This window comes from Cetorhinus maximus, chromosome 24 (assembly GCF_964194155.1).
Source record: "Cetorhinus maximus chromosome 24, sCetMax3.hap1.1, whole genome shotgun sequence".
In the NCBI taxonomy this organism is placed as follows: domain Eukaryota; kingdom Metazoa; phylum Chordata; class Chondrichthyes; order Lamniformes; family Cetorhinidae; genus Cetorhinus; species Cetorhinus maximus.
This window is the reverse complement of record NC_135902.1, coordinates 44,725,053-44,741,601: the sequence shown is the minus strand read 5'-3', so window position 1 is coordinate 44,741,601 and position 16,549 is coordinate 44,725,053. Positions and strand designations below refer to the sequence as shown.

General features: G+C 48.4%; 1 protein-coding gene across 1 annotated transcript in view; it reads right to left on the bottom strand.

Moving 5' to 3' along the window:
• The window catches only part of LOC144699540 (dynein axonemal heavy chain 17-like), a 785,608-nt gene that overhangs the window by 472,920 nt on the left and 296,139 nt on the right, over window positions 1–16,549 (bottom strand). Inside the window, 2 exon segments of the mRNA XM_078570587.1 lie at window positions 12,532–12,879; window positions 13,604–13,726. Coding sequence (XP_078426713.1) covers window positions 12,532–12,879; window positions 13,604–13,726 — 471 coding nt within the window.

Here is a 16,549-nt window from a genome sequence, read left to right as displayed (position 1 = left end):
CTCCCAAGTCCCTTTGCACTCTAGATTTCTGAATTCTCTCCCCATTTAGAAAATAGTCTATGCCTCTATTCTTCCTACCAAAGTGCATGACCTCACACTTCCCCACGTTGTATTCCATCTGCCACTTCTTTGCCCATTCTCCTAACCTGTCCAAATCCTTCTGCAGCCTCCCCACCTCCTCAATACTACCTGTCCCTCCACCTATCTTTGTATCATCTGCAAACTTAGCCAGAATGCCCTCAGTTCCTTCATCTAGATCATTAATGTATAAAGTGAAAAGTTGTGGTCCCAACACTGACCCCTGCGGAACTCCACTAGTCACCGGCCGCCATCCTGAGAAGGACCCCCTTATCCCCACTCTCTGCCTCCTGCCAGACAGCCAATCTTCTATCCATGCTAGTACCTTGCCTCTAACACTTATCTTACTGAGCAGCCTCCTGTGCGGCACCTTGCCAAAGGCCTTCTGGAAGTCCAAGTAGATAACATCCATTGGCTCTCCTTTGTCTAACCTACTCGTTACCTCCTCAAAGAATTCTAACAGATTTGTCAGGCATGACCTCCCCTTGATGAAACCATGCTAACTTTGCCCTATTTTACCATGCACTTCCAAGTATTCTGAAATCTCATCCTTAATAATGGACTCTAAAATCTTACCAACGACCGAGGTTAGGCTAATCGACCTGTAATTTCCCGTCTTTTGCCTCACTCCCTTCTTAAACAGGGGGGTTACATTAGCGATTTTCCAGTCCTCTGGGACCCTCCCTGACTCCAGTGATTCCTGAAAGATGACCACTAACGCCTCCACTATCTCTTCAGCTATCTCCTTCTGAACTCTGGGGTGTAATCCATCTGGTCCAGGTGATTTATCTACCTTCAGACCTTTCAGTTTTCCTAGCACCTTCTCCTTGGTAATGGCCACCATACTCACCTCTGCCCCCCAACTCTCTTGAACTTTGGGGGTGTCACTCGTGTCTTCCACCGTGATGACTGACGCAAAGTACCTATTCAGTTCCTCCACCATTTCTTCGTTCCCCACTACTTCTCCAGCATCATTTTCCAGTGGCCCAGTGTCCACTTTTGCCTCTTTCTTACCTTTTATATATCTAAAAAAACTCTTGCAATCTTCTTTTATATTACTGGCTAGCTTACCCTCATATTTAATCTTCTCCCTCCTTATTTCTTATTTAGTTGTCCTCTGTTGGTCTTTGCTGGCTCCCCACTGCTCTTCGCTGCATTGTACGCTTTCTCTTTAGATTTTATGCTGTCCCTGACTTCCCTTGTCAGCCATGGTTGCCTCATCCTCCCTTTAGTATGCTTCTTCTTCCTAGGGATGAATTTTTGCTGTGTCTCCCAAATTACTCCCAGAAACTCCTGCCATTGCTGTTCCACTGTCTTTCCTGCTAGGCTCATCTCCCAGTCAATTCTGACCAGCTCCTCCCTCATGCCTCTGTAGTTGCCTTTTTTAAACTGTAATACCGTTACATCTGATTCCAGCTTTTTCCTCTCAAATTGCAGGGTAAATTCTAATATATTATGGTCACTTCCTCCTAACGGTTCCTTCACCTTAAGCTCCCTTATCAAATCTGCCTCATTACACATCACTAAATCTAGAATTGCCTGTTCCCTAGCGGGCTCCACCACAAGCTGTTCCAAAAAGCCATCTCGTAGACATTCCACAAATTCCTTTTCTTGGGATCCACTACCAACCTGATTTTCCCAGTCTACCTGCATATTGAAATCCCCCATGATCACTGTAACCTTGCCTTTCTTACACCCCTTTTCTATCTCCTGGTGTATCTTGAGCCTCACATCCTGACTACTGTTCGGAGGCCTGTACATAACTCCCATTATGGTTTTTTGACCTTTGCGGTTCCTCAACTCTACCCACACAGATTCTACATCATCTGACCCTACGTTGTTTCTTGCTATCGATTTAATTTCATTTCTTACTAACAAAGCAACCCCACCCCCTCTGCCAACCTGCCTATCTTTTCAATAGGATGTATATCCTTGGATATTTAGCTCCCAGTCCTGATCCCCCTGCAACCATGTCTCCGTGATGCCCACATCATACCTGCCAATTTCAATCTGCGCCACAAGCTCATTTACCTTATTTCGTATACTGCGTGCATTCAGATACAACACTTTCAGTCCTGTATTTCCCGTCCCCCTTCTCATTGTCGTCCCTTTATCTGATGTGCTTGAAGTTAGATTCCTGGCCCTTTCCAAACATTCTGTTCTATTTTGTGTTCTGGAGACTTTAATAGCCTCTCCTGGGCTCTCCTTTCTTTTCAGTTTTTTCATAATTTTCCATGAAGTTGAAACCACCCCCCCACATACTAACCTGCTGCTTTGTTTCCCATTAGTCATACTTCTTGGAGTTTTACCCTTCCCTTCCCCCCCACTTTCTAATTTGAAGTCCTGTTGACCACCCTATTTACCCTTTTCGCTAGAACATTGGTCCCAGATCGGTTCAGGTGGAGACCGTCCCAACGGTACAGATCCCTCCTGTTCCAATACTGATGCCAGTGCCCCACGAAATGGAACCCCTCTTTCCCGCACCACTCCTTTAGCCACGTGTTTACTTTCCTTATTCTCGCGTCCCTATGCCAATTTGCACGTGGCTCGGGTAGTAATCCGGAGATTATAACCCTTGAGGACCTGTTCTTTAATTTAATTCCTAGTTCCTGATAATCCCCAAACAGGTCCTCTTTCCTAGTCTTACCTATGTTATTTGCCCCAACATGGACCACAACAACTGGATCCTTCCCCTCCCTCTCCAATATCCTTTCAAACTGGTCAGAGATGTCCCTCACCCTGGCACCGGGCAGGCAACATGCCATACGGGACTCTCGATCCTGCTTACAAAGGATGCTATCAATTCCCCTAATTATAGAATCCCCTACAACTACCACTTGTCTTTTTGCTTCCCCCTCTTGAATGGCCTCCTGTGCCATGGTGCTGTGGTCAGCTGGCTCATCCTCCCTACAGCCCTGTTCCTCATCCACACAGGGAGCAAGTACCTCGTACCTGTTGGACAAGGACAAGAGCTGAGGTTCCTCTGTTCCTGGACACAGGATCCCTCTACCTGCCTCACTTGCAGTCACACCCTGCTGACCCTGACCACTGACCGAATTTGAGGTACTTAATCTACCGGGTGTGACCGCCTCCTGAAACAAAGCGTCCAGGTAACTCTCCCCCTCCCGGATGTGCTGCAGCATCCGGAGCTCGGACTCCAGCTCATCAATTCTGAGCCGGAATACCTCCAGCAACCAACACTTGCTGCAGATGTGGTCACTGCGGCTCACAATGGGATCTGCCAACTCCCACATCATACAGCTACAGCACATCACCTGCCCAGCCATCTCTACTTAGTTAATTAATTTATTAATTAGCTTTGCAGTTTTTTTTTTTCAAATTTGGTGCAGATTTCCTACCAACCAATCAGGTCACAGCTTTCCTGTGACGTCACTTTTTCAGTTTTGGGTTCAGTTACTCTGTGCCCCGAGGTCACTGCTCTGGTGCTCCTCCCTCCGAGTCTGCTCCCTGGAGACAAGGCTGCGAATCCCCGAGGTAAGCTAGATTTATACTCACCGGTCCGGTGCTCCTCCCTCCGAGTCCGCTCCCTGGAGACAATCTACTCATTGGAGTTTAGAAGAATGAGAGGTGAAACATCTGAGATTCTAAGGGAACTTGGCAAGGTAGATGTGGAGAGAATATTTCCCCTCATGAAGGAGTCTAGACCTGTGGGAGCAGTTACAAAATAAGGGCTCTCCCATTTAAGATGGAGGTGAGGAAGAATTTCTGCTTTCGGAGGATTATTAATCTTTTGGAATTCTCTAACCCAGAGAGCAGTGGAGGATGGGTCATTGAATATATTCAAGGCTGAGTTAGACAGAGTTTTAATCAGCAAGGAAGTCAATGGCTATGGGGTAGGGTGGTGGGGGGGCATGGGGAAGTGGTGATAAGGCTACAATCAGATCAGTCATGATCTTATTTAATGGCAGAGCAGGCTCAAGTTGCCAAACAGCTCACTCCTGCTTCTATTTCTTATCTTCTAAGTTGCAGTGAAAGGAGGGGAGGAAAACGAAAGGTGCATTCTTAAACCATCTGCTGCATCTAAATCAGAACAATGAATGAGGCTGACGTGGGATGGGCAAAGCAGGATTAGATATGAGCAGACCATCATTTTCAATGGTTTCAGTCCCTGTGAAAATTGTACAGGCAGGGTATCCATCATGCAGCTGTCTACCATACTGTGACATTCTTGTATCTTTTTCAGGTCAAAGTCATTCTTAGAATTACTTCTGGTAAGTGCCCCTGTAAAAATGCACCTCTTCTTCAAGATGTGCAGGTTAGCTTTAAATAGTGCAGGTAGCTTGAACTTATGCTAGCCTCTCATGATTTTGCGCACCTGTTCAAATATGCAGCCACATAGCATTGCACTTAGTGTTGGCTGCCCGGAGTAATCATTGAAATGAACAGGCACCACCAAGAGCACTGCCAAGTAAAGCACAAAGATTGCATGCTGCCTGCATTGGAAGCAATGGGTGCAGGTTAATTGTGAATCACAGTTCCCGCTCCCTTTTTGGACTCCTTCAAGAATATAACATAACGTAAGAAATAGGAGCTTGAGTGGTCATTTGGTCAAATGAGCCTGCCCTGCTTTTCGATAAGATCATCTACCTCAATTCCTTCTTCCTGCACTATCCAAAGAAGCTTACATTGCTTGGTCCCCAAAAATATATCAACCTCTGCTTTGAATACATTCAATGACTGAGCATCCACAGCTCTATGGGGTAGAGAGTTTCAAAGATTCAAACCCCTTGACTGAAGAAATTTCTCCTCATCTCAGTCCTAAATGGCCTACCCTTTATTCTGAAACTGTAAACCTGGGCTGAATTTAACAGGGCACCACAGTCACCACCCGGCTCAAAGGTTAGGCTAGGGGGAGCTCACTCACAATCTCGACAACTGCCCTGCAGCAACTGACTGCTGGGAGCAGCACAAATTGTTTTAAGGTGAGACTTCGACCTCTATCTCGGGAGGAAGTCCAGCCTTAGAGAGCTGTCAACCAATTGGATGACCAGCAGCTGTCTAGTCCCAGCAGCATCAGGCAGGAGCAGTGGACATCGCTGGGATTAGTTAGTCCCAAGGAAAAGGAGCCCAGACACAGAGGTAAGGCCGGGGTATTGCCAGGGCCAAGCTGGCAGGCCACAGCGAGAGGAGTGAGGGGTGTGGAGGGCTGGGTTCAAGAGATCAGGGAGAGGGTTAATGGGGATATACAGTTTTGGGGGGAAAGGAGGTCTTCCCTATTTGCCCAACATCAGCCGCACAGGTACAGCTGATGGGCTTCTCACATGGCGTAGGTCTCTCCCTGCTGCAAGTAAAATACAGCATTGGCAGGATTAAGCTCTTATGTGGCCATTAATTGGCCACTCAAGGGTTTTAATAAGTCCAAAGGTGGGCAGGATGGGGGGTGGTGCAGCCACACAACACCTCCTCCCCTCACTTCAGGCAAGCTGGGGGTAGGCAGGTAGGTAAGGCCAGCAACTGGATTTTATGAGCCCCCCATATTCAAGCCCGCCAGCAGTAGAGTGTAAAATCCAGACCACTGTGTTCTGAATGCCACAGCCAGTGGAAACATATTCTCAGCATTTGCCTTGTCAAGCCCATTAAAAAATTATATGTTTCAGTTAGATCACTTCTTACTCTCTTAAACTCCAGGCAATATAGGAGGGTCTACTTAATCTCCTCTCATAGGACAATCCACTCATCCTAGGCACTAGTTCAGCGAACCTTTGTTGCACTCCCTCTAAGGAAGTATACTGTTCCTAAGGTTAGAAAAACCTTTTGAATAACTCTACTTTTATAAAAACCTTTCCACCTATTGGGTGGAATTTTCCCAGAATTGCACTAACTGCGGTGGTAGACAGGTAGAATCGAGTCCTACCCGCCGATGAAAATGACGGGTTTTCACATCATATCTTCCCGAGCCCTTCTCATTATATATTCACTCCCATGAAACGTGCCGTTTCCATGGCGGGTGTGCTCTCAATCTCCCTCTCACCATCACCCCACTGTTGCATCACGCCAGCCACCATCTTTAAAAGGCAGTCAACAGCAAAGCACTCATCACCACCAGCTCACCACCGCTGCCTGGGAGACATGGCCTGCAAAGGCAAAAAGGCTGCAGCCTCCTGCTTCAATGACGGGTCCCTCGAGCAACTACTGGATGCCGTGGAGGCCCACCGGGATGTGCTCTACTCCCGCTCTGGCTGCAAGATAGGTAGCAATGTCACCAACCCGGCTTGGAAGGCGGTGGCAGCGGTTGTCAGCACCAGCGCACTTCAGAAGAGGACAGCCACCCAGTGCCACAAAAGGATGAATGATCTCCTCCATTCCACCAGTAAATCACTCTTTTCATCACCCCCAACTCACACACTCACAAACCCATCACACACACACAAGCACCTCACTCACTGCCAGTGCAAAAGACATCACCATTCGCTTTTTCACACACATCATCATTGTCCTTATCCCGTCCATGGGACCATTGCCACCCACACAGGCCAGGCATAATTATCATCTGGCCCAGCAGGCGTCCTGATACACTCTCCCCGTCTCTATCCATGCAAGACAAACTGGCTCACAGCAGGAGGGAAAGGTAGCAAACAGGTGGAGGGATGCTGGAATTCAAAGTTCTGACAGAATTTGAAAACAGAGCCATCCAGCTGGCCGGCAATGGCTGGGACTGGTTCTGTGTTGATGATGAGGTCGGCGCTGTTCTACCAAGTTAGGATCCAGCAGTGCAACATCCAACAGACAACCATGCCATCACTGATGTGTCCTCTTTCACAGGCCACTGCCATGAACTAATTATCTCCCCTTGCTTTCGCAGGGGCATCTGGGAAGCAGCCAACAGCGTCTACACCCCAAAGCCTCCAAGCAAGCTCCGAAGAAACCTCTGGAGAGGAATCTAAAGGCATCCTCCCTGAAGTCCCGCCACAGCGCTCACCCACACCTTCCACCAGCGCAGAGACACACATCTCGGTGGGACCTAGCTTAAGCATAGCCTTGGGACCACAATCTGGTGAGCACATCACACTTTCTGATGCAAGTAGGTGGAGGCAGGGACTTCCCAGGTCCCTGGCATTCGGAGGACTGCTGGAGGCCAGAAGGTTGCTGAGTCCGAGTCAGATGATAAGCCTCTGGACTCAGTCATGGCACAGTTGCTAAAGCTGCAAAGGCAAACTCGGGAACATCAGGAAGGAATGTGCGTTGCACTTCTCAGATTGCAAGGCACGGTGGAGGAGTCCGTCCGTCTTCAGGCTGAGGTGATAGTGCCGGCATTGCAATGCATTGAGGTCAACACTGGCAGGATGGCGGCCGCCTTGGAGACCTTGGTCCAGGAGGTCACTCCACTGTTGCACGGGCTTAACCCCATCACTGATGCCATGGTTGGCCTCCAACAGTGTGTATGCAAGAGGGGTGCTCGGCAGCTCCATCTCACTCCAGCTACCCCTTCTGCTCATGGAGTCAGACAGGAGCCTTCGGGCACCCATAGGGAGGAGGATCAGCAGGTGCACGCTCCGGGGCCATCCACCCAGGTGACTCTGGGAGTGACTGGCCCATCTGACTCCCCTCCTCCTGTGACCTCTGCAGATCCAGCTTCACAGGCCAAAAAGGGTGCCACTGCCACACGGCAGGACCCTGAAAACAGGCCAAGGCCCTCCAAGTCTCAGCCCTCCAGAGGACATCCGCCAAAGTCATCACAGACAGGGCGTCACAGTCAGCAGGCTGCCTCCACCTCTGCTGTGGATGTCCGGGGAGCACCAAGACATAGCAGCAGGGTTACGAAAGTTAAGGAGAATTAGTTGCACAGCCTGGGCACAGGTATTAATCACTTGTACATAATGTTCACTATTATCAATAAATTCCTAAGAATGTCTCCCTGCCTATGGCTCCTTGTTCTGATGAGCAATGTTCTTGTCACTCAGATATGAAACCTTTCTGCATAAGATAAAAGGTAGGTGTCTCAGTCCAGGGTCTCTTCCTTGCGCTCTGTGCAGCCTTCAGACCACAGTAATGGTCCAGCTTCACACTCCCTGGAAACATTACTGATGCCTGCACCTCGGCAGTGTGGTCATTGCTGCCAGAATGTAGTGGGCAGGCGCCACAGAGTTCTCTCATACTCTGTGTGCTTTCAGCACCTTTAAGGTGGGGCTGGCCCACATCACACCAGCATCTGCGACCAGTGATGCTGTGCACCAGCTCCTGAAGGGCTGAGGTGCTGAAGGTGGACACAGCATCAGATGTGTCTAAAGTTTCATGGCTGTGTCTCTGAGATGGCCCTGATCATGGAGCACAAGTGAGCTGCCCTCAGCCAGACAGGAGTCAGACATTCTTGGAGGCCATGTGAAGATCTATGGTGTGTCCTCACTGCATGTTGTCATCCTCCTCCTGTGATCAAACAATTAGTAGGGCCTGCACTGCATCTCCATGACAGGAGCAATCTCACAGAGGGTACTGGCACTGAGATAAGCTAAAGTGGAATCAAACGTTCACAATGGCGATATGAGGATCTATGGGGACACCTCACTGCATGTCCTCATCATCCTCCACAAATCCGGCAGCTATGAGGACCTCCCAAGAGCACCTGCCTCGTCTAGCCAGTGCGAGAGCCTCATCCCTGTCGTCGTCGCCACCGAGGACCCTCTCACCCTCATCCCAGTCAGTGTCTTCCTCATCGGAGGAGACATGCAGCTCCTCCATCTCCTCCTCAGCCATCTCCTCATCCCATTGCGTCAGGTTGTAAAGGGCGCAGCAGACGATGATGATGTGTGACATCCTTTGCGGACTGTATTGCAGGCTCCACCAGACCGGTCCAGGCACTGAAATGGCATCTTCTGCATCCCAATGGTCTGCGCCACCAAGTTGCAAGCTGCTGCATGAGCCTCATTATAGCATCACTCTGCTGCAGTCTGAGGCCGCCGCATGGGTGTCATCAGCTACGGCCTCTGCGGGTAGCCCATGTCCCCAAAGAGCCAACCCTGCAGCCTCTGTGGACCCTGGAAAACTGCAGGGATCTGCGAGTGACTCAGGGTGTAGGCATCGTGCACACTCCCTGGAAACTGTGGTCGCATACCAGCTGCACATTCAGTGAGTGGAAGCCCTTGCGGTTGATGAAGTCTACTGAGTGCGGTCAAGCCTGTGGGAATCCCGAGATCAGGGTGAATCCAATGGCCCTTACATCCTGGCTGTCCTGATCCTGGGCGAAATGCACAAAGTTGTGTGCCATGGAGAAGATGGCATCGGTGACCTCATGGTTGCATTTGTGGGTGGCGGGTTGTGAAATCCCACAGAGGTCACCTGTGGAGCCCTGAAAGGAGCCACTGGCATAGAAATTGAGCACCACAGTCACCTTCACAGCCACTGGCAGTGGATGCCCTCCATGTCCCCTTGGCGCCAAGTCCTGCAGTAAGTGGCAGATGTGAGCCACCAGGTCCCTAGACCTGCACAGTCGTCAGCGACACTGGGTTTCAGTCATCTGCAGGAATGGCAGGCAGCGTCTATAGACCCTGGGTGTCGCTAGGCGCCAACCAGCCACGGCTTGCTCTCGCTCATGGGCAGCATGTGTGGGAGCCCCTGCTGCTCCTTCTTCAGCAGGTTGCTGCTCCTGCCTTTGCACGGCTAGATGCCTCAATTGTGCTCTCCTCCGTCTTCTATGGTCTCTGTAGGCCATCAGGCATATAGCTGGGTCACCAGGATCCAAGATCCTGACGTGGCCCTCCTGCAGCATGAAAGAGAGAGAGATGTGGTTATCATGACTGTGCTTAGTACCTTTCCTCGCCCTGTGTGACCACCCCTTAACACTTCTCAGAGAGTGCTGATCACCCCTTGGATGGCCAGAGATGAGTGCACTGCATGGCTGCCCTGTCACCCTGCGACATGAGGGACACTGGTCCAAACCAGGATGCTGAGATTGCAAGGGGCTGTGAGAGCCTCCAGCAGTGACTGCTACAAGGCCAGCGTTGGCGAGGAGATTGTACAACGTGTGCAGTCTAACTGCTCCATGGTCCAATAAAGTGGTGGAGGACTCGAAGTCTGTGGGAGGGTGAGGGGGGTGCGGGGTAAGGTATGGAGCGCTTGGTGGTCCTTTGGTGCCACCGTGATGCTTACATGGACGAGCAGGCTAGGAGCCTGACCCCAATCATATCACTGTGGCTACGCCTGATCTGTCTTAGTTGCAGAGGCATGGTCAGTTTATACATGTGTCCCTAATGCATAGCCATTTCCCTCGCTTACCCTACCCCTCCACCTCGATCGCCTGTGCACTGGATGCAGCACTTAACCGCCCCCTCACTGTCAGCAGTCACCTCCGAGGCCAACCGGTACTTGCCCCCAGATCCCCCTCTACCTTCAGCACTCACATCTGAAGCTGGGTACCACTTGCCCCCAGACACCCCCCCCAACCCCTCAGCAGTCACCACCAAGGCTGGCCAGTACTTGCCCCCAGACACCCCTCACCCCTCAGCATTCGCCTACGGGGCCAGGCATCAGTTTCTCCTACCCCCTGGCACCCCTGAAGCCTGTAAACAACAGGCGAGCCATGGAGAATGCTACTGCTCACTCACCTCAGTTCCCCCAAAGTTGAGGCCGCCAAGTGCACGTCGCCTGCGTGCTATTGTGAAACACGTCGGCGTGCTTTCCCACCGATGTGGACAGATGATACAGCGGGTTTCCAACAGCCTGGCAGGATGGCCTTTTAATTATATGCTAATGTATTACAATTAGCTCCCAGCCGACCGATGGCAGAAAACGCGGCCCACCATCAGCAGGCTGAGTGGAAGATCACGACTGGCCTTCACGCTGTCGTGAAGTGGGTCCTGCCATATTTTCCACGCACACCACCTATCACGCCCGCTGCCAGCAAGCTCGGAAAATTCCGCCCATTGTTTTTACATGTTTAAAATATATTTTGATTGGCAATGCACATTGGGGAAGTGACTACGTTACTTTTATTTCTTGTGATTCCTTTTATCAAATTTTACCCTGTTCAAATTTTCCCAACAAATGGAGACCAGAATTCCATGACGAATATAAAGTGCAGTAGGAGACAAGCAATGCAAGCAGCAACCATGGCTTTCTACAATACTTAAAGCCCAAAACAGAGCTGAAAATTGGCACTATATTTCAGAATATAGCTGTGGTAAAGTGGGGTACCCTGTCCCTTTAAGAGAATGCAAGAGTACTGATCATGTGACTGCACTGACGAATCACTGTACAGCATGGGCAACTGGGTACTGTTAGTCTTGTTCTGGAGGTTTCTGAGTGAGCACGTATGATCTGGTGCTCTGCCCTATGTCTCAATAAACCATCACTGTTTATTCTTACATCAGTCTCCCCCTGTTATTGATTGCAAGCAGCAACTAATGAGAACATAGGAAGGTGTGCTGTTAGAGTTCGGTTGGCCAATTAACTCATTTACCCAAGACATAAAAATAGTATATCTGCATTTTTTTAAAAAACAAATTGTTGTATGAAAAATGGAGTTTCACCTTTGTTAACTAAGAGAAAGGATAGCTTTAGATAGGATCAAAAAAACTGAAGTTAAAACATCAATAACAATACTGGCAAGAACAAAACACAATTAGCCAAAATTTGTGAGGTTTCTTCTAGTTGCATAGGGCTTTGCTGTGGGCAAATATATTTGGGATTTCAGACACAGTTGTTGAGCATAGCAACCAACAATGCCAGATACAGGAAGGCCATTCTGGAAGGAGTGTTAATATTAATTAACTCCCATGCCTCATCACAGTTTAGACAAGTTGACTCCCATCACTCACTTTGCATGTATGAAATGGTTGAATTACTGGCCTGGTTTGCTGATAGTAGATCCTTAAAGCTAAGTTAAAGTTTCCAAAGTTTATTTGAAAAATACTTGTTTTGGATAATCCATTAATGCTTAAATACATTTAGCTCCCTGCATTGAAAATCCCTCCCTTCTTTTTTCTACTTGCATCTTTGCAGCTTTCACCTGTCTCTTCACTTCAGTGTGACCTTTGAGGAGGAACTGATATCAAGATGTTGTGGGTGTGCATAAACAGAAAGGGTCATAATATAAGAAAAATAAGAAAGCAGTTTTGCACCCTTTTGTAGCATGGCACATGATCAGCCTATTTTTACTTCAAAATTGCAACTGTAAAATCTTGATTTGCATATTTAAACAGCCCCTGGCCCCAAACAAGTAGAGTGCATGCTATGTGTCCATTTGTAGGTCAGTCTGAAAATTGCACCAAGCATGATTGTGCATCTAAAGGATGGTCGAAGATCTCCTCCCTACCACCCCTCCTGCCTCAAGCTTCCTTGGCCAATCACCTGCTTTTCAAAATTGGGTGGCAGTTGAGCTAGGAGCTGCATAATGGCCTTTCAAAATGGAAATCACACTTGAATATTATCTGTTTAGAATATTGCCTGTTCTAAATAAAGAATGACTATTTTTATATTTTAACTATGAAAACTACATACCTTAAAGTCAACATCAATGGCCTCAAAACGCTTGGTATCATCAGGCAACTGGGTACGGATGTCTTCAGAACCTATAAAAATGCTCTCAAGGTGAACCCAAGTTCTTTGTACCTCAAACCAGATGGAAATTACAGAATCTGCAGTGGACAACTTTTGCTGCCAGCTGGAAACCTCTTTGAGGAAATATGCAATATATTTAGAAGATATCAGGTTCTGCAACTGAACTTGATTATCCTCCAATGTCTCTACTAGTTCATCACTTCCTTTCAGCAACATAATTCCTGTCCTACTGTGAATTTCATGTTCAAATTCCATGGTGCTCCAAATGTTCTCCAACTGACCCAACACCTGTAAAATACAGAATTAAACATTTGTTTTGTACAATTTAATCAACTGATTCTTTTCATTTGTATTTTTGATGTTCGGTTTTACTTCAAATATATGCATGTAATAACTTCAGTTGATACAGGCCAAGTAGTGGCATGGTAATAAAAGTGGGTGAAGCTGTCCTGGTCTCCTTCCTTATTTTCTATTTGTGCCCATGGTGGTCTTGCACCAGGACCCTCTGCAGAGCAGAAAGGGTTCCCAGAGTATGCTAATACAGAAAAAAAAGCTGCCCAGCTTCTACTATAGAGTCCTACAAAATCAGTGTGGAACTTTGTTGGAATACTCCTTGAGGGCTGCCCACAACATCGTGTAGATTTTCCACTGCCAGTAAAATGGTAATGTAAGTTTTGTTTACTGCTTCCTCCAGGTCCCCCACTGCTGGCCTTTGAACATTAGGGCACAGAAAATGGACACATCCAGATCAAGCAATTAAGAGACATCTATCCTTAAGCAATATTTAAGGTATAAATCTGCATTCCCAACACAAAACTTCTCATGCCACATACAAATTTCAAGAATTCACAGACAGAGGTGACCAAATCCCATTGGATTGTCTGTCTTATGAGAGTGCAAATTTCTAAAATCTATCCTTTGCTGTGTTGCTAGTATGCCGCTAAAAGTTGAAACTTCGAAGCATTCAGAAGTTTGTCTCATTATTTTTCAAACTTGCGAATGAATCCAGTACCTTCTCCATTCCAGACTCTTTCACAGATTTATCCACAATATTGCGAACTTCATCTTCAAAGTTATGTAATTGCAGACTCAGTAAATCTGCAAGAGTTGTTTCTTCTGACATCACAAAATTGACCTGTTAAAAACAATGAAAGAGAGTAAACAATCAATTCCTATTTTCTGCACACTTATTAAAATCACATTTATCTCCCTTTTAAAAATCAATTTCCTCTCCATTCCTCAAATCATTTACTCCATTGAAATACTCTTCCAGCTTCAGGTTGCCTCATCTACCTCACCCAAAGGGCCATTCTTCATATGTCACACTATTGGCTCATGAGAGACACCATAGCTGATCTTGTCCTTGCAACACACTTTTTCCAGCAGGCTTACTGACTGCAAAAAAGAAATGGGAGCCCAGGAGGATCTTTCCTCTCCTTAGCCAAGGGCACAGAGGATATATCACCACAGTTGCATATGGATAGATCAGCTGATATCACTGAACAGCATTGCTTGGGAATTGAATTTGGGATCTTCTTATATGGCTTAGCTTACTGTCCTCAAAATTCCCGGGTCTCAACATGGCATAAGTCAAATTTATATGCAGGATGTAGGCAGGATTAGAGGCTGGATGCTTGCACTGCTGGGATCCCTCCTCATTTAGATCTTCATCAAGGATGTTGGGAGGAATTCCTAGATTTCCACAGGAAATTCCTCACTTTATGAAATTGAAAGGCCTCAGCTAATGCCAGTTGAAACCTGGAATGCATTTAAGGGCAGAATATTCCGTTTGGCGTGCGGGGGCAGGCCCTGAACATCCACACGTAAAATGACGCACTCTGACATCGGGCGAGTGTCCTGATGTCAGCGCACGCCATCGCGATATTTCACTGGGCGGGCACGCGATGAGTCCGACGCGCACCCTCCATGAATTAACGGGCCACTTAAGGCTCTTGAGGCACCAATCGATGCAGATTTTTCGGCGTCCGTGCAATCTTTGGGTCGGTGCGCAGGCTCCACGGGCAGGCAGGTAGGACACATTTGTATTAACCTCATCCATGAGTGGGAGAAGAGGGCTCACTGGGGTCGCGAATGTGCACAGTCAAGTATTTATTTATAAAAGTTTTTGAAACTTGCCTGTGTGATCTGCAGTGCTTCAAAACGCGTACCAGCTGTTTTTTCTGGATTCTTAACCTTCAGGTCAGCACACTGCAGTGAGTAATCTTTTCTGGGCCTGCAGGTTTCAGGAAGCCTTCCCTTAGCCTGGGAATGGGAGCTGAACTGTCCAGTGGAGGCTGCTCCTCTGAGGAGGAAGGGAAGGCTAGAAGGGGGAGGAGGCCAAGAGTGCACATTCAGCCTCCATGGAGCCACCTTTGGGAGGACAGGCGCAGGCACAAGGAGCGCAGGGCTAAGAGGTGGTCCAAGGTGGAAGAGGCTGCAGAAGACGCCACTATCCTGCTGCCAGGGTATACAGGCAGCAAAGCAGCTACCTTAATATGTCTGAGGTGCAGTGCCGAAGGAGGCTCCATCTCTCAAGGGAGACAGTCAACTATATCTGTCAGATGTTAGGGCCTGAGATCTCCGCTAACTGTGTGGGTGGACACCTCATGCCAGTGGCTCTAAAGGTCACAACTGTCCTCAACTTCAATATCTCTGGCTCCTTCCAGGGGTCGGTGGGTGATCTTTGCAGTGTCTGCCAATCAGCTGTCCACACTTATGTCAAGTAGGTTACAGATGCTCTGTTCAGGCATGCATTGACCTTCATACACTACCGTTGGGACCAGGCAAGTCAGACACAGCAAGCCAGAGGTTTCGCGGCCATTGCTAGCTTCCACCACGTCCAAGGTGCAATGGACTGCACACATGTGGCCATCAAGGCGCCAGCAGGTGAGCCCGGTGCCTTTGTCAACAGGAAGGGCTTCCACTCCATGAACGTGCAGATAGTGTGTGATCATAGGATGCTGATTTTTTAAATCTGTACAAGGTGCCCAGGCAGCTCCCACGATGCCTACATCCTCAGACACTCCCAGTTGCCAGGGCTCTTCAGTGCTCCAGCCCGGCTTGATGGATGGCTACTGGGTGACAAGGGCGATCCCCTCAGAAGGTGGCTCATGACGCCTCTCTACCATCCAAAAATAGAAGCTGAGCAGCAGTACAATAGGTGCCACGCCTCTACAAGTGCTGAGGTGGAGACAACCATCGGTCTTCTCAAGATGCTCTTCCGATGCCTGGACTGCTCAGGAGGCCCACTCCAGTACCCCCCAGATCGTGTCTTGGTGATACTGGTTGCATGCTGCGCTCTCCACAATCTTGCGTTGGAAAGGGGGGATACCGTGGACGAATGAAGACATTGACATTGTGGTTACGACTGCACACGATGAGTCCAGCAGTGAGTCCAAGGATAAGCATGCACAGGGAAATGCTGAGGGGGTAGAAATTGACCCAGGCATACTCCAGGGAGGCAATGACACCCGGGAGGCTTTAATCCAATGAACCTTCAGCTCGCACACCACAGATGCACCACCAGGACAAGCCTGAGCTGCAGGCTCGGTACTCGACACCCAAGTGCAAAATCTGCCAGGTTAGGAACAATCATTAAGGGCCTTGTTTATAAAGCTGAATGTCCAACAAAGCACTCATTACAATTTTGGAAACCATACACATGCTGAAGAAAAGAGGCACCCTCAGCCATGGTGACATATCTGAATTTATTATGTCAAGCAAACCAACTTATTCCAAAAAAAATACAATAGTGTTACAAATCAAAACAAATCATAAGGACCTCATCTTGGGACAACACAACAGCACCAGTGAAAAACCCATGGTGTGCCTAAGTTGCCTTATGTTTTCGTTTCCGGGTGCTATGTCTTGGCGCTGCCCCAATGCTCGGAGTGGCATCTGAGGTAGCCTGCTGACCTTGGCGGTTGTCCTCTGGCCTGTGGAGCCAGTGCTGGCCCCG